The sequence below is a fragment of the Pseudorca crassidens genome, chromosome 1 (assembly GCF_039906515.1).
Source record: "Pseudorca crassidens isolate mPseCra1 chromosome 1, mPseCra1.hap1, whole genome shotgun sequence".
Taxonomy (NCBI): domain Eukaryota; kingdom Metazoa; phylum Chordata; class Mammalia; order Artiodactyla; family Delphinidae; genus Pseudorca; species Pseudorca crassidens.
Window position 1 is genome coordinate 40276367 of NC_090296.1, and position 26252 is coordinate 40302618.

Sequence of the window (26252 nt, forward strand, 5' to 3'; positions counted from 1 at the left end):
TAATAAAGTTAAGGTATAAATTAAAAAAAAATCTCTCAGCTCTATTATTTGCGGCTTTAAAAATTCTTTTTGGCCTTGAAGGTACAAGTTGTTGTTGTTTTGCACTTCTTGTGTATTTCTATAAGATAGACATTCTGAAGTGAAATTCCATGATCTAAAGGATATGGCATTTAAGTTATCCTTTACCAAAAAGATCTGTTTCCATTTTTGTCTCTGCCAACCCATGAATGTGTATTTATTTGCCCATGTGTTCTGTGGTAATATATATTATGGGTCTTTTTTATTGTTTTAATTTTTCCCAAGCTGAGATATGAAATTTGTATATCTCATTGTTTTAGCTGCCCTGTACTTCTTAATGTCTCAGGTCAGAGGAAATTCCAAGGAAATTTTCATTCTTTATTTGGCATTTTGGCCTGCAGCTTTAAATCTAAACATCTATACATGGTGCGTACTATGTACACAGTGGTATTCTAAACTTTTTTCACCTATTAACTTATTTAAACCATTATATCATCACCATGTTACAGATAATGGAACCTGGATAAATAGTTTACCCAAGTTTACACAGTTAATAAATGGTAAGCCTATATTCAAACTTAAGCAGTCTGGCTCTAGAAACCATGCTATTAACACTAGACTATGCTGCCTCTCAGAAACTCATTTTAATAACCAAGATAAGTATTTATAAGTCCAGGGCATTATTATAAAGTTCAAAATTGGTCTACTTTACATCTCCAAAGACATAAAAGAGAGGTATAGGGGTTGGCTTTGGAACTTAGGACCTGACCCTAAGCTATTCAGAGGAACTCATGGCCAGGCTCTTTCCTGGAGTCTGCTTATAAATCCAAAATTCTAACTGAAAGGCATCTAACAATGACAATCCTTTCTGCCCCACCGACTACCTGTTCAAGGCAAAGCACCCTTTAATGGGTACTGCCAGCCACTAAGGGGAGAGAATCAGTAATCCAATCAACTCATACATTCCCACTAGACTTTATTTTTAATTTGTGCAGAGGAGCATCTCTGTACTTAATTTGAACATCTTAAGCTCACTATTGTTGGTGTTTTTTTATTTGCTTAACATCCAGATCCCCAAAGTAAAACCAATCTGCATACTTACTTCAGGAGCTCTGGTCAGGCATAAACCAATTGCCAAGATACCTATTTACACAAAGTACCATGAGAGAAAAGATGAAGAGAATTTTCCCCCTTCTAACATTTATTGAGCACTTACTATGTGCTAGGCGCTGTGTATTGCTTTCACTTAAATATAATGCTTTCATATATTAGCTCATTTAATTATCATAACTCTTTAGAGAACCAAAACACTAGATGGGAAGTGGCCTTCCTGAACCTCAGAATAACCATCTTCATTCAAGAACTATTCATTCAATAAGTATTTATTGAGTATTTATCAAGTACCATGCACTGTGTAAGTACTAGGAATATAGTGATAAGCAGAACAGCCCTCATGGAGCATAGCCAGCCTCCCACTTAGTCTACTGAAATAGTTACCTAATGCGATATTCCCAAATGCTGATCTAGCTGCATTGTAATTACTTGGGGACAGTCAATATTTCAGACTTCTGGGCCTTACCTTTGTAAATCTGATTCAGTAGATCTGAAGTAGGGCCCCCAAATCTGGGTTTTTTAAAACTCCCAACATGTATATGATACACAGTGAGATTTAGGAACCACTGACTGAACTAATCTGCACTGTCATTTTCATTCAATTTCGCCCTCAAATCACTACCACAATGATACTTCCAAACGAAGAACTCTGATATTATGTCCTGCTTAAAATCCCATCGAAGGTACACAGGACAAAGTCTAATTATTTTCAGATGAAACCCTCCTTTAGCTAGTTTCCTGCCCATCTCTTCATCCTCATCATTTCCCACATTTCTTCGGCCACATTGTAGTTACTCAAAAGCATAGTATGTTATTCATTTATGGCTCACTCACTCCACTCTCTCTGCTGGGGTATCCTTCTCAATATGTAACTTGGTAAATTTATGTGAGAAACTTTCAAGATTCAATTCCATCATCACTTTGTCTCTGTTTTGTCTTCCAAAAACTGCTCCTCTCCCCTAGATCTGACCACTCTGGTTATTTTGCTATATTTATGTTCCTCTACAGTCCTTAAATCTTCCTGGAGGCAGGAGATTGCCTCGTTCAGTTTTGTGTTCTTAGTAGGCATGTGTGTAAGTGGCTTTAAGTATTTGGCCCAAATCTGCTATTTGACTTTAACTTCAGTCCATGGAAGGTTAACTGCCCCTTCAACATTCTTTTTTGGTATCACTGAATTTGTGATTCACCAGCATTCCTGTGATCCTATAGATTACAATCATAGTTAAACAGCATAATGATGTCAGTACTGGGAACAAGGCATACTATTTGGATTTACTGCAATTATCTGGATATGCACTTTCAAATATAAGTAACCATACTAGATGTTAGAATGGAAAAAAAAAAAGCTAAAAATAAAAAAAATTCACCAAGCGGTGTAACAGTGAATAGCACGGATACCATCACCAAGGAGAGTAAGTGATCTTGACAGAGAAGAGATTTACAGCATAGGAAGAGAGCTGAGAAACTAGAATACCTATCTGCTAAAAAGAAGCTTGAAGTTTAAGATTACTTCCCTTATCACTGCAATCTATGTCAGGAAAATGCATGAGTTATAGTTAATGTTGTTAACCAATTAAATCAATACCTTTATCACATTTATGTCTTCCTAGTCCAGCTGGAAACATGAGAGTTGATTCCTTTTATTTTCTATAATCTTTTCCTAGAAACTGTTGTAATTATTATCATAAGACACAAAAGTTTTCAGTAAGTTGATTTCTAATCTTATTGGCTTTTTTTCCAACGGGGGGTTAGCCTTAGACAAGTATTTTAGATTTATTATTAGGAGTATTCTCATCATAAATAGGATTTGTTGTTATATTCTCCATCTAGTAATTGCTGTAAAACCAGAATACTTCAGATAATGTTTAATTTTTTAAAATCCCTCTTAATGGACAAATCAACAAAAATTTGACATTTCAAATTAAATTTTCAGGACGGTTAGCTAGCTATTATTTATAATTAATTTCTCCAGAAAAATGTCTCTGAATTCTAATCAATAAATTTAAAAATGAACCTTTAGGATACTCATGTTAGAGAATATATTCATTTATTCCACAAATGTTTCTTGGTCATCTCCTATGAGACCGATGCTGTTCTCAGCATGGGACATAGTACAATAAACAAAACAGACCAAGTTCCTACTCCCATGGAGCTTATATTCTAGGACAAATATGTCTTCGTTTCTTGTCTTTATTCAATAGTCGTTACCAGGGTCAATCCCTAACTGACAGAACATTAGCCACAGAAATAATCTTCCCACAAAACCAAGTAATATAAAATTTTAGGAGACAAGGCAAAGTCTACAAAAATTAATCTGTAGTTATATAAGATGTTACAATACAGTAGTATGCAAAAACAGCAGGCTCTACAACAAAATTTGAGTATGAATCCATTTCTCTCTGTGTCTATATAATGCATATTTATGTATATAAATAAATGTATAACTTATAAATGCACAGATAAAACCAGAAAGATACAATATATAAAGTGTTAGCAAAGTTTACACATGTTAACAATAGCAGTTTCAAGATGGCAGGATCACAGATTATTTTGTTCTTTAAGAATATCCACCACTGAACTAACACTAACACTGACACCTGCACTTGTCAGAAAAATCTGAAAGTAGTCATCTTTTAAACTTGTCTTCTAAAAAGACTAACTGAAAACAAGTTAAATTTTTTCTTCATTTTGGAATAACGCAAGAACAATCATATTTTTTCCAGGGAATGGAAAGTAAAACTGAGTAAGCAATATAATTCAGTATTTTCAGTTTCTCATTCTAATCTAATTTTCAGATTTTGAAAATTCATCATTTTGTAATTAATTTGAAATTCCAAAAGGCAGGTGAAATGGTTTATAACAAAAAATATTAAGAATACATATACTTGTATTATCTTTGAAAGCAGCTTTAAAATTTCTCGGTTTAGATGATAATTATCTTACTAACTTACTAACTTAAGATCTCTTAAATGTCCACAATTAGAGAAAGATGGATTATTCACTTTCCAATAACCTCACAAAAATGCTTAGTTTTAACACTCGATTTTCTAATGTTGCAGTAAAATAAATAGGGGGAAAAAGAATCACTTTTAAATTAGAGGGTACATTCTGAAAATGAAATCTGTATCACATCTGAGATAGCATTAATATGTAAATGTTTTATCTATGCACTAATTAAATTAATTAGCTAATACATTTACATCTGTTTAATGATTGTGTATTGAAGTTCTGTTTGGAAAAAGAATATGCTTTTGTTTTTAGATTATTCTTAACTAGTGATTTAAAAATCAACTCTCTCAGTTCAGAATTGGTATTGAGCCTCTCAAAAAATCTTTGATCCCCTACAATATATAAAGTACTAGATAAATTTTAAAAATGTGAAGCTATTACTCTAAGATGGAGGTTCTCAAACTTTAGCTTCCCTCACAATCAGAGTTTCCAATTTGAAGGGCTGGATGGGGCCTGAGAATCTGCAATGCTAATAAATTAGCAGATAATACCAAAGATGCTGGTCTGGAGAATACCTTGAGCCCCTCTGCTCTAAGAAAATACTTCATTATGTGTCCTTCAAAAATGCCCAGAGAAGTAAAAGATTGTTCATCAACACTCAAAAATTGTCTACTAAATACCTTCTCTTTAAAAATCTGCCCAAATGCTTTACAAACAGGGAAAACATATCCAGACTCTAAGACATTAACATAGCCACATACTTAGAACTCAGTAACTATAAAATACAATATGGACTTACACAAAATTAATCAATGGTTGACCTGTGGTCTGCATCACAATCACCAATAGAACTTTTCCCCCCAGATGTTTGTACCTAGATCCCAATCCTGGAAATTCAACTTGTAGGCTTGGCATGCCAGTTTAAAATACAGTCTTCTGTGTACAACATGATTAATAAATTGGCACTGCTGTATGTTATATATGAAAGTTTGTAAGAGAGTAAATCCTAAGCATTCTCATCAGAAGAAAAAACTTTTTAAAAAATTTTGTATGTATGTGAAATGATGGATGTTCCATAAACTTATTGTGGTAATCATTACATGATGTATATAAGTCAAATCATTATGCTGTCCACCTTAAACTTATACAGTGCTTTACGTGAATTATATCTCAAGAAAACTGGAAGAAAAAAATAGACGAAGTCCAATTAAAAAGTAAAAATAAAAAAGAATCTTCCAGGTGATTCTGATGAGCAATCCTAGCTGTTCAAGGTTTGTGTTTCATTTATAGGTGCTTGTAAAGTTTACACATTCCTGAGTCCCATCCTAAATTTACCGAATCAGAACCTCTGCGGATGGGTACCTGGGAACCCTTATATTAATTAAACACCCAGGTGATTCTTAAGCCACAGAAATTTGAGAACCATCAGCAGATCTTATAGCAGAAGTTTAACAGGTTAGCCAGCAAATCTGAAAACAGAAAAATTTATTTGTAGCTGCAGCTACCTACACATACCATGATAACTGTGTTTGTCAGGCAGAACACTGAACTGAGTGGATTGGGCAATACTATGTAGAACGAAGTACAATTGCTGGGAATAAGAAGCTAGAGGTACCACTCAATGACAAGCCAGTAATAAAGTATGTGCTTAGTAAAAACCATAATTTTCCTCAAAAAGATCAGAGCATAATTAGGCTTTAAAGATGACCAAATGAAAAATGTGATAATGGTGCGACGTTTTTTCAATTCTCTGTAATAATTTTTTATAAATCACCTTTTAAACTCTTTATGAATGCCACAAACATCAAAGGATTGAGACTCACTGTCCATGAGTAACAGCTGTGTGTTAATGGCTTTCCCGAAATCACGTCACCTACGCTACTACCCTTCTCCCTTAGCATTTACCTCCCTCTCAGCTTGTAAATGCCTTTCTGTTTCCCTTATCATATGCTTTCCGACAGTAGTAGAACTGAGACTGGAAATCAAGGTCAGTGACATTAAACTTTATGCCTGTGTATATTCAGAAAAATGTATCCTTAATTATTTGCTTAAATATAACGATACGTAAGTTATAATAATCAAGTTCTTTCTTATATAGTAGGAAAAAAATCACATGGAATGAAGGTATACACACAGAAATCACACCCTGAAGATTTTTCCTGTTCAGTTCTAAGCCGTGACCATGATGAAGTTTCTGGAAACGATGACAAAAGAGAAGCTCTTCTGAAGCAAATGTCTTGATTTTCCACCTACACCAATCCATCCTATCCAATGTTACCAACTAAAATTTCAACTAACCCTCTGATCCCGTTTCTTTGTCTATAAAAAGAGGATAAGTAATACTATTATTAAGTGGCAGCTCTCAGATTCCACCTAGGAAGGATGCCTCTGTATTTAACACGGCCGATGCCTTTCCACACATCAGATGCTTAACATGTAATTTTTAAATTTAAATTAAAAGATTAAAGAAATTTAGGATGTTTTTACTTAGGAATAGAAGGAAGAGACATGATAACTACCTTCAGATATTTGAAAAGGATGTCACACAGAAGGCAGATTTCATAATTTATGCAATTCCAGAGAGTAATAAGTGGGAGTTACAACATGGCAGGGTTTGCTCAATAGAGTTAAGCAGTGCTGAAGGTAAGCTATAAGAATTTTTAAATCTTATTCTCATTTTGGTGGCAATGTAAGAAAAAGAAAAGGAAAAAAGCATGTTATGGATCATCTAGAAGATCTCTATATAGATCTCTATCATTGTTAGAAACGTTCTGTGTTTGAAGTTGCATTTGTTTATGATCAAATTGGTACCAAATGATCACTAAAAGGAACAGGGTTACATTTTTAAACATGGTACACACAGATTGAGGTCACTGGGCACATCTCAAAGGTTCACAAGGATTACTTTGCTCCAGAAGAGATCTAAACAGTAGTCAGGGTTGAGAAATGCTGGGATAAAGAACTTTCTAACATTTAAAGCTGCAAAAATGTGAGAGTGCTTTTTGTGTGTGTCTAAGAAAATTCTCACAGCAGACTGGCAAATTTGTAAACACAATTATAGAAGATACTCCTGTGATGGCTGATATTAAAATAAATAATAAAACAAATAAAAAAAATTCAATCCTAAAGTCAATTATTTTGCAATAACCTCAAACTTAAATCACACTGTACTAAAAAATAAAACATGGAACACATAATGGATGAATCAATTAACACCAAAAACTGAATGTTCAACTATGGCCTGAGCCATCAACAATTCACTGCTCTGCCTGACAAATTAGATGCACAAATATCTGCTGAATAAATGAATGTGCAATAATATGTTACAGGCCATGGTGGTTAGGTGCTAGAGTAGTGGTCTAGGGTTGAAAAAAATTTTTGAATCATTGAGATAAATCAACTTCTTCATATTATCCAAGAAAATATCCCTTCCTCCACTCACAATGAAGGTTCTATTGATTTGACACATAACTCATTTAAACATTTTAGCTATGTTACCTGCAAAGGTAGGCAATTTCCAACTCTCCTCTGCAAACAGACTAAATAGACATTTAATGAAGTTCTGACATCAAAAGAGCATGGAAAAGTAGGCTTTCTTAATTTCCCATCCTGTAACAGCCACACAAATACCCTTGAGAATATTCTTCTTCCTTTACTATTATCACTGTAGAAAATGATTATTTTAGAATAACCTGTCTACACAAAAAAACAAGTATCTTCACTTAATTTTCAAAGGCCAGACATTCATGGAAAAATAGCAATGTAGAGGAAAAGCACCACCAACTATTCTACTACTATTATAAGTTCACTGATGGTTTGGCTCAAAAGGACATCAGCCTTTGTCAGACTGTCCTAAAGAAGGTTTGAAGGATTCTAAATAATACCATGAGACTTCAAGGGAGTGAAACTCTTCTGAAAACAACTTAATAAATATAATAATAATATGGATATAATTGGTTTCTAGTTTATTAAGCCCTTACTTTGTGCCAAGAATTGTTATGAGTGTTCCACATGGGTTAATATCTCTTTTGTCCTCACAACAATACTATAAGGCAATTACCCTTACCCTAATTTACGGATGAACAAAGTGAGACCTAAAGAGGTAAAGCAACTTGTGCAAGATTACACAGCTAAAGTGGAAAAGTAAGCAGCCAGCCTCTAGAGCCAAACCTCTTAGCCATCAGTCATTCATTACTACATCTTTCTTAAAGAAATGAAAGCCTTAGTCCAGAGAAGAGATTTTAAGCTTTCCCAAAGCAAGAACAATTGTAGACCAACTAGATTTGATAGAGAACTCTGCAGAATATGAATTCTGGTGATTTGCAACAAAAACCTATAGCCCAGCATTGATCAAGAGTCCTGTATAAGGAGATAATAATCTACATCAAGACAATCAAATAATCTACAAAAAGACATTTGACTCATGTAATAAGGGAACCCCATTGACATTTAAAAATGAATAGTCCAAGCAGGGAAACGGGCATTCATCCAAGGGACTGATATGTGGATACTAGAAGACAGAGGGAGTTTCTTTTTTTTTTTTTATCATCACAAACTGTATGCATGCAGACATGGGAATGCTTAGTGGCCATAATTCATACCATATTAATAGCTTGTCAATGGCAGAATGAGGCCAACATGCAAATCAAGCAAAATATAAACCAAGTAATATTCAAGAGAAAGCCTGAGATTACACTTTAAGGACATCACTTAAGACTCTGGATCTAACTGTCCCTTAAACCAAAGCTAGATTGTGTGAGCTAGTAACAGCCTCCCAGCCCACACCCCCCAAACTAGTTTGAGCTGTGTTTCATCACTTGCAATAAAAAGAATCCTAATACACTTACAAACTGCCAGTGTTTCATATTAAAAACAAACTTTAATGATGATAAAGTACAAGAAAAGGGCACTCTCAAATACTGCTAGAGAATGTAAACTGGTCTAAACTTTCTGGAAGTTTAGAGTAAATTTAAGAAATGTTTGCTAAAGATGAAACAAGGGTAAAGATATTTTCCACATTTGCCTAGCTGATTTTCCCCAGCCATACACGCCTCTTAGTAAACTTTTTACTCAGTGTTCTAAGTACATAGAATTGGCAGGCACTAACCTTTAACATACCTTAAAATAGGGTATTGAGATCTTTTCAAGGCCAGTACATGTTACCTAGCTATATTTATTAACAAAAGTGTTTTCTGACCTGGTTTTAATAGATACTATAAATGTTTTTAAGTGATGAAAAATTACAATTCGAGATTCAAAAAAGTTCTAAAGTAGCACAAGAGATGCCCCAGCATAAGAAAAATTCCTATCAAAAGTGCAACATAGAAGAGCAATAACGACTTCCAAAAAATCCTTTTAAAAATCTTAAAATCGTCCTCTGCTTTCTTTGTTCATTCAGTTATCCTTTCATTTTGTTCATTTATTCATTCAAATACTTAGGAGGTCACTGTATGCCAGTAATCTCTTCTCCATCACAAGTTTCAAATTCAGTCTATTTGTGATCTTGCTCATTGAAACATGTTTCAATTTTATAACTGAAAAAAGGGGAAGGGGTCACTTTAAATAAATTTGCTTAGCATCTGAAATCATGAGAAAAGATCTATATATAAGAATAGAAATATATTCCAACTCAAAGACTTAAATGTTCTGCCTTTAAACCTTGTTTATTTTTACCATACTATTATTCAGTTGGAAAAAGAAATTCTCACAAACTATTAGGAAAAGTGGAGAAGCACAGGGAACTGTCACTAATGAGTGAAAACTGCAATATAAGCTAGGAGACACTTTAAATATATTGTGACTTTCAAAACAACTGGTAGAACTACAAGAACTACGGTGTTATGTTTCATCACTAATTTTTGTCCCATTTACAAAACAATAAATTTTGAAAATCATACTTGGAAATAATCTTTATGTTTAATATTATAACCAAGTGAAATTTTTAAATGAGGACACGCATAAATAACAGGTGAGATCACCAGAACAACTAAAAGATAACATCTTGGGAACAGTTATTTTATAAAAATAAGTCATTTCAATTATAGTTTTAAGTTCTTTAAAACAAAGTTACTAATGAAATGGGACTTTATCAACAATAGAACAGGTAGAGACCATTTTAAACAGTAAGTATTTTTCTGAAGAAGTACTGGCACATCAAATCTTTCTAAGTCACTAGAAAAACTTAATTCTCATTTTAGAGTTGCTTAATCTCACTTCTGATAAAGCTTCCAGTGGCAACTGTTCTCTGCTGTTAGTTTTAAGTTTAATTATTCACAAACTAACCCTTAAAAACACAACCACTTCAACAAATCTATTATGATACCTACTATCATAAAAACAGAAAATAACAAGTGTTGGGAAGGATGTGGGGAAATAGGGACCCGTGTGCACCGTTGGTGGAAATGTAAAATGGTGCAGCCACTATGGAAAACAGTATGGGCAGTTCCTTAAAAAATTAAGTTACCATATGATTCAGCAATCCACTTCTGGGTATACATCCAAAGTAAGTGAAAGCAAGATCTCAACGAGATATTTGCATACCCATGTTCATAGAATCACTATTCACAATAGTCAACAAATGGAAGCAACTGACAAAAGAAATGTTCACATGTTGAGGTGTGGGGAAATCATTCTGGCTTATACATAAGTTAACTTGAATTTTATGCTAACTAGAACAGACTGTGGCCTACCAAATATACACTGTACATCTGCTTTAATTATTACAGAAAAGGGCACACTGACCAGAAGTAAAGAATGTCCATGTTAAAAATAAAGATTAAATGCCTCCCTTTCTGGGACGCCAAAGCTGGTACTCCTTCGATGATAAGACTCCCATCCCAGGTGCCAAGGCCATACTCGCTGTGTACTTGCTGATCTGCTTTTTTTTGAAACCTTGAAGGAATGTATCTCTGACTTGTTTTTGATGTTTTTTGTTCTGACAAGTCATAAAACTATGCTAAAACCATGCTTCTCCAGAGCAGTTTCTCAGAGTAATCTGGGAGGCTGTCTTCTGGGCTATAGTCCTCAGTTCGGTTCAAAGAAAACCCTTTCCTATTTCTATTATAGATTGTCTATTGATTATTTTTGTCAACACAACCTAAGTGTCCATCGAAAGATGAATGGATAAATAAAATCTAATACACATTATTCAGCCTTAAAAAGGAAGAAAATTTTCACATATGCTACAACATGGGTGAATCTTGAGGACATTATACTAAGTGAAATAAACCAGTCACAGAAAGACAAAAATTGTATGATTCTAATTATATGAGGTATTTAGTAGTCAAACTCATAGAAACAAAGTAGAATGACGGTTGCCGGCGGGGGGGGGGGGGGGGGCGCGGCGTAGGGAGAGGGGTAAATTGGAGGTAGTTGTTTAATAGTTACAGAGTTTCAAATTTACAAGGTGAAAAAGCTCTGGAGATTGATTACACAACAATGTGAATTAACACTACTGAGCTGTACAGTTATTAATAGTTAAGATGGGAAATATTATGTTGTTTTTTAAAACCACAACTTAAAAAACCCTACAAGCACTTCAAAAGCTATGGAGGAAAAAAAAGTCATGAGGTAATCATTAAAGTTTGTTTTTATAGATTTAGATTTTATACATTATATTTTCCTAAAAGGGTCATGTCTGGCAAACAGATATGGGTTTATTACTTTTTACTGCAGAAAATACAAGTTTTAATATAAAACTCAATGCACATACAAAATAGTTAATTTTTGATGCGCCAAGACACACGGATACAATTATCTTTAAAATTCCAAGGCCTATAGTAGATTTAAAAATTATCACTATACTTTCACCGAAAATACTGAGCAACAAGAAGATTGGCTCGTCTTAGTTTCAAATTCTTTTTCGAACCCTCTAGTTAAGCAGAAACATACACAACACATATATCATACATACATACATACATCACAAATAGCAGAAGGCTGGGTAAAATCCACCAACTGGATAATTAGTCCCAATGTTGAAAAAAAAAAAGAGAAAGAAACAAGAAAAAAGAGCATTCTTATGAATTAAAATCAATATCTTAATAGAAAACTAATCCAACAACACATTTAAGTCAGATTATTTTCTCCTACTTGAAAAACAGACCTATGTTAACCATCTCAGACAAGAAAAGAATATAGTATTTTAAATATGTAAATTTTTTAAAATTATATTTTAAGAGAACATGTCTATAAATAAGCACAGTAATCTAACCCAAATCTTTAACATCCATGCATGGTAAGTTTTTTATTTCACCACCAAACACAGTAAACTATTATGAGTTCTTCTGAAAAAAAATCAGTCGAGACTAATCCTCCTCAGCCTCCTATACACCATTCCTAACATAAAACAATAGAATGTAACCAGAAAATCTTTACCTTGAGCCCAAACACCATTAGAGCTGCAAAGACAATGGAAGTCAATAGGTAGAAAGACTGGATGTTATCTAAACTGCACAAAATGCTTTGCAGTGGACCGCAGGAATAAACTACCACACATAATCTAAAACAACATGATAATTCAGTAAACACATACACATGGAAGAGTGCACTAATATAAATTTTATACAAATCAAGCTACAAAAATCAGACAAACCGTACAGGCTTGAAGCCTTGCCTTGAGATAAAAGCCTAAGATCTTACCTCTGGAGAAATTCATAAGTAAAGTACAGTTTTTCTACTATGTAGGCTCATATGTTTTACCACAAGTATTTTATCAAGTCATCATATTTAGCAAAGATTAATATTTATAAAATTTTCTACTCCAAACTGTGGCATCAAGACAAAATAAAAATGTTTTAAGTTACTGCCATTCCTAAGACTGCAGTGCCTTGCACATACCCTGCTGAAATGAACTGTCTGACTAGTATATGTGTTTATGACTCTAGTCTCTAAAGTCCAGAGGAAATTTTTAGTAGCCTGTTTGGGGAGGAAACAAGGGAGTAAGGAAATGTAAAAAAGGGGGCCTAAGGTAGACAGTAGATCATATGCTCAAGAATAATTGACGCTAGATGCCAACATAATCCAGGGATATACTGTTTTAACTGAAAAGAATCCCCTTTAAAGTTATGGATCCAATGACAGTCTTTTCATTTTTAGGAGATATAGAAAAGAAAGTGGGGAGAAGGAGAACTAACACAAAGCAACATTTGGAAGGACTTGCAAAAAAGAGTTTTAAAGTGTTGTGGAAGTTTAAACTAAAACTTTAACAGGTAACACCTATTTTCAAGTATATAATGTTACCAAGACTCCTAAACCAAGCACTAGGCATTATCACATTTAATCTTCATAATAACCACTAAGATGGTTGCTATTATTATCATCATTTCAAAAGGAGGAAAAAGGCTCACAAGCATTCAGTAACTTGCCCAAGCTCACAAAGCTAACAAGTGAAAAGGCTAGACTCAGAGGTGTCAGGTTCAAATCCTATGCTCTTAACCACCAGGCAACCTCTTCAAGAGTTTCAAGAGGAAATCAAAGTAAAATTGTAACAAGAAAAAAGTTTACTAGTAAATGAGAGCTTCTTGATTTTTAATGACCAAAGTTAAAGAAGGAAGTTAAGGAAAGTCCATTCTCTGAGATTTTAATGATCCAATAACTATGTTTCGGAAAACACTGAAGGAGTCTGGCCTGAAACTTGAAAGCGAACAATGAACCTCGTGACATTCCACTGAAATCTAAAAATCAACATTAATGTGCTATTAATTAAGTCCAATCCCTACTATTAAGGAATCAACATGAAATTCCCTATGTTAAATCTATTATAACTATACCCAACCTATGTTCTGATTTTTTCCAATCCTTCAGCTTTTGAATTTCCTAACCCTCCTTTAAAAATGACAAATTTGTCTCCCCACCTGCACTCTACAGGCTCACTTGAAATGGAAAAATTCTAAGGAGAAAAATCTCTGCCCCTCAATCTTTCAGTTATCTTTTCAAAAAGTTTTAAAATTATTAGTTAGAAAAGGATAAAAAAAACAGACATCTTTAACAAACAACATCTAAAAGTTGTTGAGTAGCTACCATTTATTGTTTAACTTAATTTTTCAGTTTTAAGAACCTCTGTATTAAGAAACATTAAATCTGATCCAAGTTTGCTAAATTTTCAAATGAGAATATTTTGAAAATAACAAATGTGACTGAGGAAAATCTAAGAACTAGTTTAGACTTGGGAGTGAAGCACAGTAGCTAATTAACTCATTTATATTAAAGCTGCTTATGCTCCTCTCAACTGATGAACTGCAAAGGAGAAATAAGTAGAACACTGCATACAAAAAGGGAGTGACTGGTGCATAACTTCATGCACAATATTAAATATGATTCAGCATATAAGGACAGGATATTGGCAATACATAGAGATGATATGCCTTAGGTTTACAATATAGCAGCCTCATCATTTCATCAAAAACCTTGTAATCACTTCTACAAAATTAATTGCAATTAATTCCTGGCAACCCTTGGAATGGAAATCTAGACCTGTTTTCTCACTTTTTGAATTTAATACGTGCTTCCTCTGGTGTATACAAACTGCAAACTTATCATTCCATTAGATAAAGACCAAAAAGGAATCCACAAAATAGCAAGAACATAAACAAGTTTATCTTCTGCTGATGCTGATTAGGGCAGTTAATCTCTCCCAGACGAGTGGGAGGACTTAACAGTAAAGCCAGCCTACTAACCAGAACTCTTACCATAAATCTTCAATTCCTTAAAATAATTTCCTCAAAGGTTAAAATACCAGAGTGGACCAAAAGGTGGGAGTGGAGGTGGGTCACTTAATTCCACTGGTTGGACTCACAATTCTTAATCCTATAATGTACCACTTAAGACTCAAAATTCAAGGTGTTTTTAAAACTTGCATTAAGTTCTAACAGGATGATTATTTACTTCGGGTATATCTTAATATACTTCAATTTCAGGAAAATGAGGCAGGTCTGTCCAAAAACTTTGCAACATTTTACTGCAGCATTTCAATTGCTCTGATCATATACTTTTCTTTCAATCTCATTAAAAGTGTCTGCCTGAATTTAGCCAGCCGCTACGTTTTCACTAAAATATTTCCAAGAATAAATGAAGCATATAATTCACTTATAAAGTCTGGGCTCTCTTGACAGGTGACAGAAAGTATCCAATTCTTATGTTCTCATTAAAATGTTGCCATTCCCCTAAATTCCCGTTACTCCGACTCTCGCTCTAGGCAAGTTTTTCAAGGCGATTAAAACCACACCAAACCAAACCAAACCAAACCTGCACGTGCAAACTAAAAAGTTAGCATCCCAGGCCATCACGGCAAATCCCTAATGCACAAAGGCAAAGACACACGCCTAGCCGGACAACCGCGGGGCAAGCTCATCCAACCACGCGAGTCCCTGGGTCGGAAACCCAGGGCCCCGAGCCCACAGGGAAGCCAGTACCTGCGTGCAGGGGCCGCCCCGGGGCCGAGTTTTCAATGGAACCTGAGAGGATAGGGGCGGGAAGGAGCGGAAGCTCGGGTGCAAGCGGCGGCGACTGAGCTGCGGCTCATTTCTCTTCCCGGGGTTTTCAGGCTCGGGGAAGTCCACCCGGAGTGGGGCACGGGGCAGGCTGGGGGTTTGAGGCGGGTAAGGAGGGCGGTGCGAGGCCCGGGCGGCCGGGAGGGGTGGCGAGCAGGGCCCAGCCCCCGGCCCCCGGCCCCTGAAAGCACTTTCGACGCGTCTCCCACCCCCCACGACAAGATGGCGACGTGGACAGTGGGGGAGGCCGGCCGGCGAGGCTGGGGGAGAGAGAGGGGAGGGGAGAGAGGCAGGAACAAAAAGGCGGCCCCCCGGAACGCGGAGGCCGGCCAGCGAGCCCCCGGCGGCGGGCGGGCAGGCGGGAGGGCCGGCGGAGAACGCGGCCGGCTGGGGGAGTGGGCTTACTTTTTCTTGTCGTTCGCGCCGCCGGCGCCCTCCATGGCGAATCGGTCACCGCGATGCCTTCACTGCCCGCGGCCCCCAGGCTCGCTCCGGCCTAAGCGCTGGCTCCCTCCACACGCGAGGAGGGGAGGAAAGGCACGTCCAGAGGTGGGGGGTGCGAGGCGGGAAACCCTTCGTGAGACCAGAGGCGGGAGAGCAGACGGCTATCGCAGGGGTCCAGGTCCGGCTCCGAAGAGCCTCCCCTGGGGCAGTTTGTCAGGGCCCGGCCCAACGCACTGGCGAAAGCAGCAGCGAGGGCGATCCTCGCGTCCCCTCAGACGAGGCGGTTCTGTGCACTGAGGAGCTGAGGCAGCGGCAGGGGGCGGGCAAAGGCGGAGGCGCGCGGGGGGGCGCGCGATCGCGCGGGGGGTGGGAGGGAGTGTCGGGGGCGCGCCCGCCCGCGGAGCACAGGGCGCGCACACGCAAGCCCGCCTCACCTGAGGGGGAGGCGGGTTCCCTGAGAGCCAATGGCAAGCGACGCAGGCGGCCAGTCCCCACCCCAGCCCACGTCTGTCTCAGCCAATCAGGAGGCGGTCAGCTGAGGCACAGCTGGGACGAGCTGCCGAGCTCACGTGCTCGTCTGTGTGCCGCTGCGGAGGAAAGAGAAAGGAGATGGGGGTGCGGCCAGCCTGGGTCTGGGGACTCTGCGCCTTCTCCTAGGGAAAGCACTGGCTGGCTTTGGGAGGCGCTGCTGAGAAGGGATTTCGGTTTTTCGGTCCCAAGCCTGCATCACACTTCCTGATTTCGGAGCAGCAAGTCTCCCGCTGTCTTTTTCTCCGGCAGCTGTGCTGTGCAGGGTTGCCGCGCGCTCTGCCAAGTCTCAGTTTAAAGAAGCAGACTTTTCGCTTCGTGGCAGCAAACCCTTGGTCCCTTTGCTCAGCTGTGTTACGGTGGGGTCTTTCTTGCCAGGTTACCCAACCATGGGCCATGTCACCGACCGCAGCCTTTGCCATAGAACACTAGGGTACTCTCTTTGTCCCCTAAGTTTCTCAGTGATGAAGTTTGATTACTGCGTAAATACGAATAAAAATATAAAATAAACTCTTCTTGCTGTAAACCTCTCAAGGGAAGTAGTTAAGGTAGCAGGAACTCTTAAAATCAAATTATTTTAAGCATTACAAATAGATATGTGACTTTAATAAAAGAGTATAAGCCCGAATTTCAGAAAAAAAAAAGAGTAGGAAAAATGGTTTTAGGTTGACATTTATTTTCTTGGTACTTTTCAAAGAGTGGAAAATAATCTTAGGTGGATTTAGAAAAAGGGGAAGACGATTTACCACCTTGAATTGAGACTTACCACCTTGAAGTGAGTTCACTGTGCAGACAGGAAAGAGGAAGGAGACTCCAAAACCGGCACCGAGACCTGAGCAGGGGACCTCAACTCGATATGGTGGCAGCCACTATTGCCTGTTTGCTAGCATGACTTTGCAAGCTCCTGGATAAGACTTAATCACTTTTTGGCTTTTGAAGCGTACATTTCAAGCCTGTCAGTCTTTTAAATGAAAAAGAAACGTGTTTTGAGCCAAACAAAGAAGCACTGCACACATATCTCTAGCTGGCACTAGATTATTTTACTTCTCACCTTTGCCTTATTAGTTATATTGTTACAATCTAGCTTTGGGTTATAAATTAATGTGGATATCTGTAGTAGATTTCAATTATATTGTCATGTAAAAACAATGGTCCACGTAGCATAAGCATTAAACTCTGGTAAGACAAAAATCAATTCACATAGCACCTCTTAACTGGTCAGCAGATCCAGAGATATGGTTAAAGATTGATCTTAATGCTACTTTTTTTTTTTTTCCAGATCTACAACACTGAATGATAAGTCTTCTTGAAAAGTAACATGGGAAATGCCTGAAAAAAGGAAAGGACCAAAAATAATTATTCATGTTTTTCTTTTTTTAATTGTGGAAAGAATAATTCTGTAAGTTAAAAACATTTTAATTTAAAATTCTGAAAACTCAGTGTTAAGAACACTGATGCCAGAGTCAAGAGTGAGCTTGAGTACAGGCTCTGACACTTTCTAACAAGTCATTTAACCTCTCTGTGCTTCAGTTTACTAATTTATATCTATGCCATAGAATCTGGGCATGATTAAATGAGATAATACATGTAAAGTACTTAGAACAATACCTGGCACATAGTAAGCTATCAATAAATGTTAGCCATTAGTATTGTTGGCGGTCTTGTTTTCATTATTCTTATCATTATTATTACCCCCAAATTTGTGCCTCTGCTAGTGATAATTACTTGGGCTTCTACTGCAGTTCAGCCAGTTTTAACTTCCTAAGAATGCCAATTATGTTAATATAAACTCACATGTATTCTTTGTTTTCAACTGTGGAACTGCCCATAATGTTCCCACCCTTGTGTATGAGCATGATGGCAGAGATCTTCAATCATTTCCTCTCATTATGCTGGTGAGAAATTCTCTCTGGCCAGTGATTATAGCTAACGTGTATAGTGTTTATTACAACAACAACAAAAAGTGAGCCTTTTGTAATACCAAATCTAAGTCATTTAAAAAAGTTTAAAGCGGAATGATAATCCGATCAGCAAAAGATATTTTTGAATAGTCATTACATTTGCCTCAAAGTTCAATTTTGCTTTCAGAAAAATGTATAAAATATAGTATTTTATGTGTGTATGTAGACATATATATGTGTATACTCACACATATGAACATGGAAAGCGGTAATATTCAACTTGTTTTCACATAATTACAAAGTAGCTAAATAGTGTTCCCTAATTCAGTCAATCCTGTTAAATAACAGAATTCTAAAAAGCAAAACTTTCTATGGGGTAAAATTTTAAATTATCCTCTTTATAAACACCCATTAATAAATGCATTTAAGTTATTATAATGTGAATAAACCTTAACGAACAACCTTACTTAATTATTTTCTAATCTTTGTAAGTGTCCAAATTTCATTCCAAGCCACTTTGCAGAACTTTCTAAGTAGGCTGAAAGATTACTTGCGAATGACTCAGTTGACCCTTAACCCATATTTATAGTAGTAAGTTAGGCAGTGACTCAGGAAGAGGCAGGGTAAAACTTGAAATCTAGATTAGTACTAAATAACATAGAGCGTTGAGCCTTTTAAAGAGTGAAACACATCAGATTCAGATAATTTAGAATGTATCAAACTATATAAGAAGACCTAGTGGTCAATAAGTGATTCTTGTCTTTGCGGTGCGCGGGCCTCTCACTGCTGCAGCCTCTCCCGTTGCAGAGCACAGGCTCCGGACGCACAGGCTCAGCGGCCATGGCCCACGGGCCCAGCTGCTCCACAGCATGTGGCATCTTCCCAGACCGGGGCACGAACCCGTGTCCCCTGCATCAGCAGGCAGACTCTCAACCACTGCACCACCAGGGAAGCCCGATAAGTAATTCCTGATTCATTACTATCCTTAGTGCTCCTCCTCTCCTCCATCTTGATCTATTCTATTATAAGAGCAACAAAAAAGCATATCATTTGGAAGGAAGTGCTTAGCAGATAATAGACATTAAAAGTCTTTTATTTTTTCTTTCAAGGATCAAAACAGAAAATAAATATGTATATTTGTCTGAAATTCTGGAGAATAAGAATAGACTGAAATTTTGACACTAGCACTTTTCAGTTATGATAGACATTTTAAGCATAAATTTACAAAGGATTTTCAGTTTCTGAAAAAGAGCTTGGAAGAATCCATCCTTGCAATAAGAAAAAACAGCTTAACAAACTGAAAACCAACAACTCTTCTTAGATCCACCAGGGAAATGAGGTCACAGGGCAAACTGCTACCCTGAAACCTGGAGGGACAGATAGACAGATATAGAGAATCAGAGCTTACCAGAGGATCACAGTTTACCAGGAGCGGAAGCCAGAAGCTGAAGTCAACATCACAGTTGGAGCCAATATCAGTAGGAACACTTTAAACTGCAAGTGAGGAAATGCTGGAGGCTCTGTGTGGACCAGCTTGAGAGTTAAAAACTACAAAGGGGGTTCAGCCTTAGAGGGGCCCCACAACTTTCTTGAGTTTCAACTCCAGGAGCCTAACAGATAATCACTGTGAAGCTCTGAGGAAAATCTCTTGCTTTTTGCACAGCTAGAGAAGAAATTACCTTTTTGAAATACTTTCAGAGCATTCTGTTCTTAACAAGATCTGTCCTCAAGGGAAGCTATTTTACCAGAGCCTAACCTACCTTAGGGAAAGGGAACACTCAACTCCAGCCCCTTCTAGCCTTCAACATGAGAGAAGGGAAATACTCAACTCAGGCTCACAAAAAGGCTGAGCCCTAATCATAGGATTATAGAACGCTTTCCCTCCGTCCACACCTTACCATACCATACCACCACATCAGTAGGGCTCCTGGTAATAACAGGGGATTAGAGCTAAAAGAACTGCAAGACTCAGACCCTATTTAAAGAATCACTAGGGATATCCGAAAACAATAAGAGAAACAAAAACAAGGACACTAGAGAAAATTTTAGCTTCAGACACCACAACTACAGCAAAAAGTAGCATAGCCTATCTCCTCGCCAGCCAAACATAAAGCTTTATTGTAAAAGCCTATCTACCTAAGTTCCTTTTACCTAATATACCATGTCTGGTTTTCAACAACAAAATTAGAAGACATGCTAAGAGACAAAAAACATAATCTGAAGAGATAAACCAAACATTAGAACCAGACTCAGATATAGCAGAGATTTTGTAATTATCAGACCAGGAGTTTAAAATAACTGTGATTAATATGCTATGGGTGCTAATGGAAAAAGAACAACATGAAAGAACAGATGAGTAAAGTAAACAGAGATATGGAAACTCTAAGGAAGAATCAAAAGTAAATACTAGAAACTGAAAACAATGTAACAGAAATAAAGAATGCTTTTGATGGGCTCATCAATAGACTGGATATAGCTGAGGAAAGAATGAATGAGCTTGAAGATATGTCAATACAAATTTCTAAAACTGAAATGCAAAGAAAACAAATTAATGAAAAAGATGGAACAGAATAAGATCTGTGGGACAATTACAAAAGATGTAATCTAACTGTAATGGGAATACTGGAGAGGGAAGAGAGAGAGAGGAACAAAGAAATATTTGAAGAAATAATGGCTGATAGTTACCCAAAATTAATGACAGACACTCAACCACAGATCCAGGAAGCTTAGAGAATACCAAGTAGGAAAAATATCAAAAAGTGTTCAAACTACAGAAAATAAAAGAGAAAATCTTGAAAGAAGTCATGGGGCAGAGGGCTGTAATGGGAATACCTTACCTATAGAGAAGGAAGGGTAAGAATTACATTGGATTTCTCTTCAGAGACCATGCAAGCAAGAAAAGATGGGTGAAATATTTAAACTGTTGAAAGAAAAGAACCACCAACCTAGAATTCTGTACCCAGTGAAATTATCCTTCAAAAATGAAAGAGAAATAAAATTGAGAAAATTTGTTGCCAGTAGATCTGCCTTACGAGAAATGTTGAAAGAAGTTTTACAGAGAGAAGGAAAGTAATATAGGTTAGAAACTCAAATTTGCATAAAAACCAGAAAAGTGTTATGGAACAAATAAATGAAGGTAAAATAAATTTTTAAAAATTTTTCTTACTTTTGGTTTAACAGATAACAAATAACAGTTTGTTCAGAAAGATAATAGTAAAAGTATAGTTGATGATTATACTTTATAGATAAGTGAAATGAGTGACAGCACTATTAAAAGGGATGGGGGAAGAATTGGGAAAACCCTATTAAAAGACATTTGCACTACTGGTGAAGCAGTATAATGTTATTTGAAAGTGGACTTGGATTAGTCATAAAGGTATATTGCAAACTCTAGAGCAACGACTAAAATTTTTTGAAGTATAATTGATATGCCAAGGGAGGAGAGAAAATGTAATCATATAGAATGAATCATCTGGAAAGCCTCTTTTTAAAACCAAAGAAGGCAGAAAGAGAGTGGAAGACAAAAAAGAAACAAAGAACAAGGACAATAAATAGAATTCCACAGAATCAACAACAACAACACAAACAGAAAAACTCCTAGAATGAATAAGTAATGATAGCAAGATTGTGGGATATAAGTTTAATATATAAAAGTCAATTGCTTTCCTAAATAAAGAAATGAGCAATTGGAATTTGAATTAAAAACACACAACACTATGAACTATAGTTAATAATACTGTATTGTATACTTGAACGTTGCTATGAGAGTAGAGCTTTAATGTTCTCACCATAAGAATAACAACAACAACAAAATGGTAATTATGGGAGGTAAAGGATGTGTTAACCAACCTTACTGTTGTAAGAATTTTGCAGTATATACATGTATCAAATCATTACATTGCACACCTTAAACTTACATAATATTGTAAGTCAATTATATCTCAGTAAAATGGGGCAGGGGGGCTGTGGGGACAAAAGACTGTTTACATTAGCTCCAAAAAAAAAAAAATACTTAGGTACAAATCTAACTTAATATGTACAAGACCTATGTGAGGAAAACTATAAAACTCTAAGGAAAGAGATCAAAGGTCTAAATAAATAGAGATTTCACGTTCATGGATAGGAAAACTCAATACTGTTAAGATGTCAGTTCTTCCCGTAATTGATCTATAGACCCAATGCAATCCAAATCCCCAGCAAGTTACTTTGCAACATCAACAGGCTGATTCTAAAGTTTATACGGGAAGGCAAAAGATCAGAACAGCAAATGCAATATTGAAGAAGAACACAGTAGGAGGACTGACACTACCAAAATTCAAGATTTACTATAGAGCTACAGTAATCAAGACAGATTGGTATTGTCAAAAGAGTAGAAAAATAGAACAATGAAATAGAATAGAGACCTCAGAAATAAACCCCCACAAAAATAACCAAATGATCTTTCACAAAGGAGCAAAGGCGATCCAATGGAGAAAGAATAGCCATTTCAACAAATGGTGCTGGAATAACTGGACATCCACTTACAAAAAAATGAATCTAGACTCCAACCTTATTACACCTTTCATAAAAATTAACTCAAGATGGATCCTAGAGAGACTTCCCTGGTGGTCCAGTGGTAAAGAAACCGCCTTACAATGCAGGGGACGCAGATTTGATCCCTGGTCGGTGAACTAAGATCCCACATGCTTCAGGGCAACTACGCCCACGTGCCACAACTACTGAGCTCACACGCCTCAATGAGAAAGCCCGACTGCCGCAAACTACAGAGCCCACATGCTCTGGAGCCCGTGTGCCACAACTAGAGAGAGAAAAACCCTCATGCCACAGCTAGAGAGAAACTGGCACGCCTCAACAAAAGAGCCCGCGTGCCTCCATGAAGATCCCACATGCTGCAACTAAGACCTGCCGCAGCCAAATAAATAAATAAATATTTTAAAAAAAGATGGATCCTAGACCTGGATGTAATATGAAAACTATAAAATTTCTTGATGATAACATAGGAGAAAATCTAGGTGACCTTTGCTTCAGTACCAAAAGTGTGATCCATGAAAGAAAAATAGCTAAATTGGACTCGATTAAGTTAAAATCTTCTACTCTTCAAAAGACACTGCTAGGAGTATGAAAAGTCAAGCCACATACCAGGAGAAAATATTTGCAAAACACCTATCTCATAGAGTACTTCTATCCAAAATATACAAAGAACTCTTAGAAATCAACAATAAGAAAATAGATAACTCAATTAAAAACTGCATAAAATTTCTGAACAGATACTTCACCGAAGAATATATACAAATGGCAAACAAGCCTATAAAAAGGTGCTCAACATCATATATCATTAGGGAATTTCACATTAAATAGCAATGACATACCACTACACACTTAAAATGGCCAAGATCGAGAATACTGACAACACCAAATGCTGTTGAGCGCATGGAGAACTAGGAACTCTCATTCACTGCAGCTAGGAATGCACAATGGTAGAGCCATGCTGGAATACAGTTTGTTTGTTTATTACAAAGCACACATAGTCTTACCATACAATCCAGCAATCATGCTCCTAGATATTTACCCAAATGAGTTGAAAACTTATGTTCACACTAAAACCTGCACATGAATATTTATAGCAACTTTATTCAAAATTGCCAAGAATTGGAAGCAACTAAAAGTTGCCAATGAGTGAATGGATAAACAAACTAGGCCACATCCAGACAATGGAATAGTATTCAGTGCTAAAAAGAAATGAGCTATCAAGCCACCGAAAGACATTAAATGCATGTTTAAGGAAGACCTTAAATGCATATTGCTAAGTGAAAGAAGCCAATCTGGGACAGCTTCATTCTGTATGATTCTAGCTATTGATATATGACATTCTGGAAAAGGCAAAACTATGGAGACAGAAAAAATATCAGTGGCTTCCAGGGATTAGGGGGAGGAGAGGAGGGATGCATAGGTGCAGCACAGAGGATTTTTAGGGCAGTGAAACTATTTTGTATGATACCCTAATGGTGGATACATGACATTATGCATTAGGCAAAACCCATAGAAATCTACAGTGCAAAGTGTGAACCCTAATGTAAACTGTGGACTTTAGTTAATAATGTATCAATATTGGTTCATCAATTATAACAAATGTACCACACCAATACAAGATGTCAATAATAGAGGAAACTGGGTTTGTAGGTGGAGGAAGAGGGAGTATATGGGAACTTTCTGTTTAATTTTTCTGTAAACCTAAAACTACTGTAAGAAATAGTCTATTAATTATAAGAGAAAAAGGGAATACTCTTCCAAAGTCAAGTTTTCATATATTCCTCAACAAAGCAAAAGGCTTTAATTTGTAGCAATGAACCTTGATGAAGCATCCCTTTGAATAGAAAGGAAAGTGATATTTGGATATTTTTCCAACATCAAAGTTAGTTGAAAGATTCTGAAAAGCCACAGCTTCATAAGGTTTTTCATTTCTAGAAAGGAAAGACATAAGAGAAAAAAGAATAGTCTTGTCTTTGAAAATTAATGGTACTACTACCTCCTGATCCAAATAACTACTTACAGGATTTCAACTTTTTTTCATCTGTATATAAGTTGGTACCTTAATAAACCGAAGAAAGATGTATATTAAGAATCTGTCTTGCCCACTTCCTAGCCCCCATCCCAGACCACATCAACATGTTAGCATAGTTAAAATATATCATTGTTTCATTCACTGATTCAATATATATTGTAGCCATTCTATTATGGGTCAGACATATACTTTTTGCTTAATATGCAGGTTTGTGTGCCATTATAGAGTGTAGAGAGGTTTTGATGGACAGGAACTTTCATCTTGGCAGCCCCAGAATGTAGGATGCTAACCAGTACACAAGAACAATCATCTCTTGAACAGCAGCCCTATTCTAAGCACTGTGCTTAGGATTTTTAGGTGTGCTCTTTCATTTAAGCACTAGGACAGCCCTATGAGATAGATATTCTGGTGGTCCTATTATGGCTCAGTAAGCTTATGGTCAAAGAGCTAAAAATACAAAGTCACAAAGCTAAGAATCAGTGGAACCATGCCACTCCTTTATGCTATTCAAACTGTGATACCTGTGTGGCAAAGAATGCTCAAAGCTGTGGAAGTCAGGGGTGGGGAGGACAAAAGCATAGTATCAATTTTAGAATGAGGAAAAGTTGAGTAATATAACTACGTGTGTGTTTGTGGATATGTTATGCATTTGGCAAGAAAAAAATCAAATACAGCAAATGAGCAAATATAAAAAAGTTCTTCTGACTTCTCTTCCCTCTTCTTTCTCTGTAGAGGGAACTGCTGTTACCAATTATTTGTTTCTACCCAGAGATATTCAATTAATATACCAAGTATTCCGTCTTGTGTCCTTTCCTTTTTGTACAAATGATGGAATAGTATAGACTTTGTCCACCAGTCGAATTTACTCCATGTGACAAAATTGTTTGTAGGTTATTTTTTATCCATTTGTATAGATCTAATAATTTCAATATTTATAATAAATAGATGTACAACGAAGCAGAATGCAAAATCACAAGAATTTTAAAGTAAAACTAATGTAACGTTAATATCTATGAAAAAGATCTTTTACATTTGATTACATATACAATTGGGTTTCTCTAGGTTAGCAGAGACATTCAACAGCTGGAAAGACAAACTTTTATATTATAGTTTTCTTTGGGAAAACGCTACCATGTCAATTTCTGTTTGTGAAAGTTATCAACCTTAAATGAATTACAAATAGAGAAAATCGCTTTCTACCTATACTCACTATTCTAACCAGTTAAAAAATTATTTTTTCCTTCCTTT

The 26252-nt window shown here is 36.6% G+C and overlaps 1 protein-coding gene and 1 long non-coding RNA gene across 2 annotated transcripts in view; one reads left to right on the forward strand and one right to left on the reverse strand.

Moving 5' to 3' along the window:
• Positions 1–7201, forward strand: part of LOC137222560 (uncharacterized) — a 35726-nt gene extending 28525 nt beyond the window's left edge. Inside the window, exon 3 of the long non-coding RNA XR_010942495.1 lies at positions 6179–7201. This is a non-coding gene — a long non-coding RNA (uncharacterized lncRNA). The remainder of the gene's footprint in view (positions 1–6178) is intronic.
• The window catches only part of HIF1A (hypoxia inducible factor 1 subunit alpha), a 41478-nt gene extending 25151 nt beyond the window's left edge, over positions 1–16327 (reverse strand). The window contains exon 1 of the mRNA XM_067733977.1: positions 15975–16327. Within this exon, the coding sequence (XP_067590078.1) occupies positions 15975–16009 (35 nt within the window). The 5' untranslated portion in view covers positions 16010–16327. The remainder of the gene's footprint in view (positions 1–15974) is intronic.
• Positions 16328–26252: the final 9925 nt, after the last annotated feature.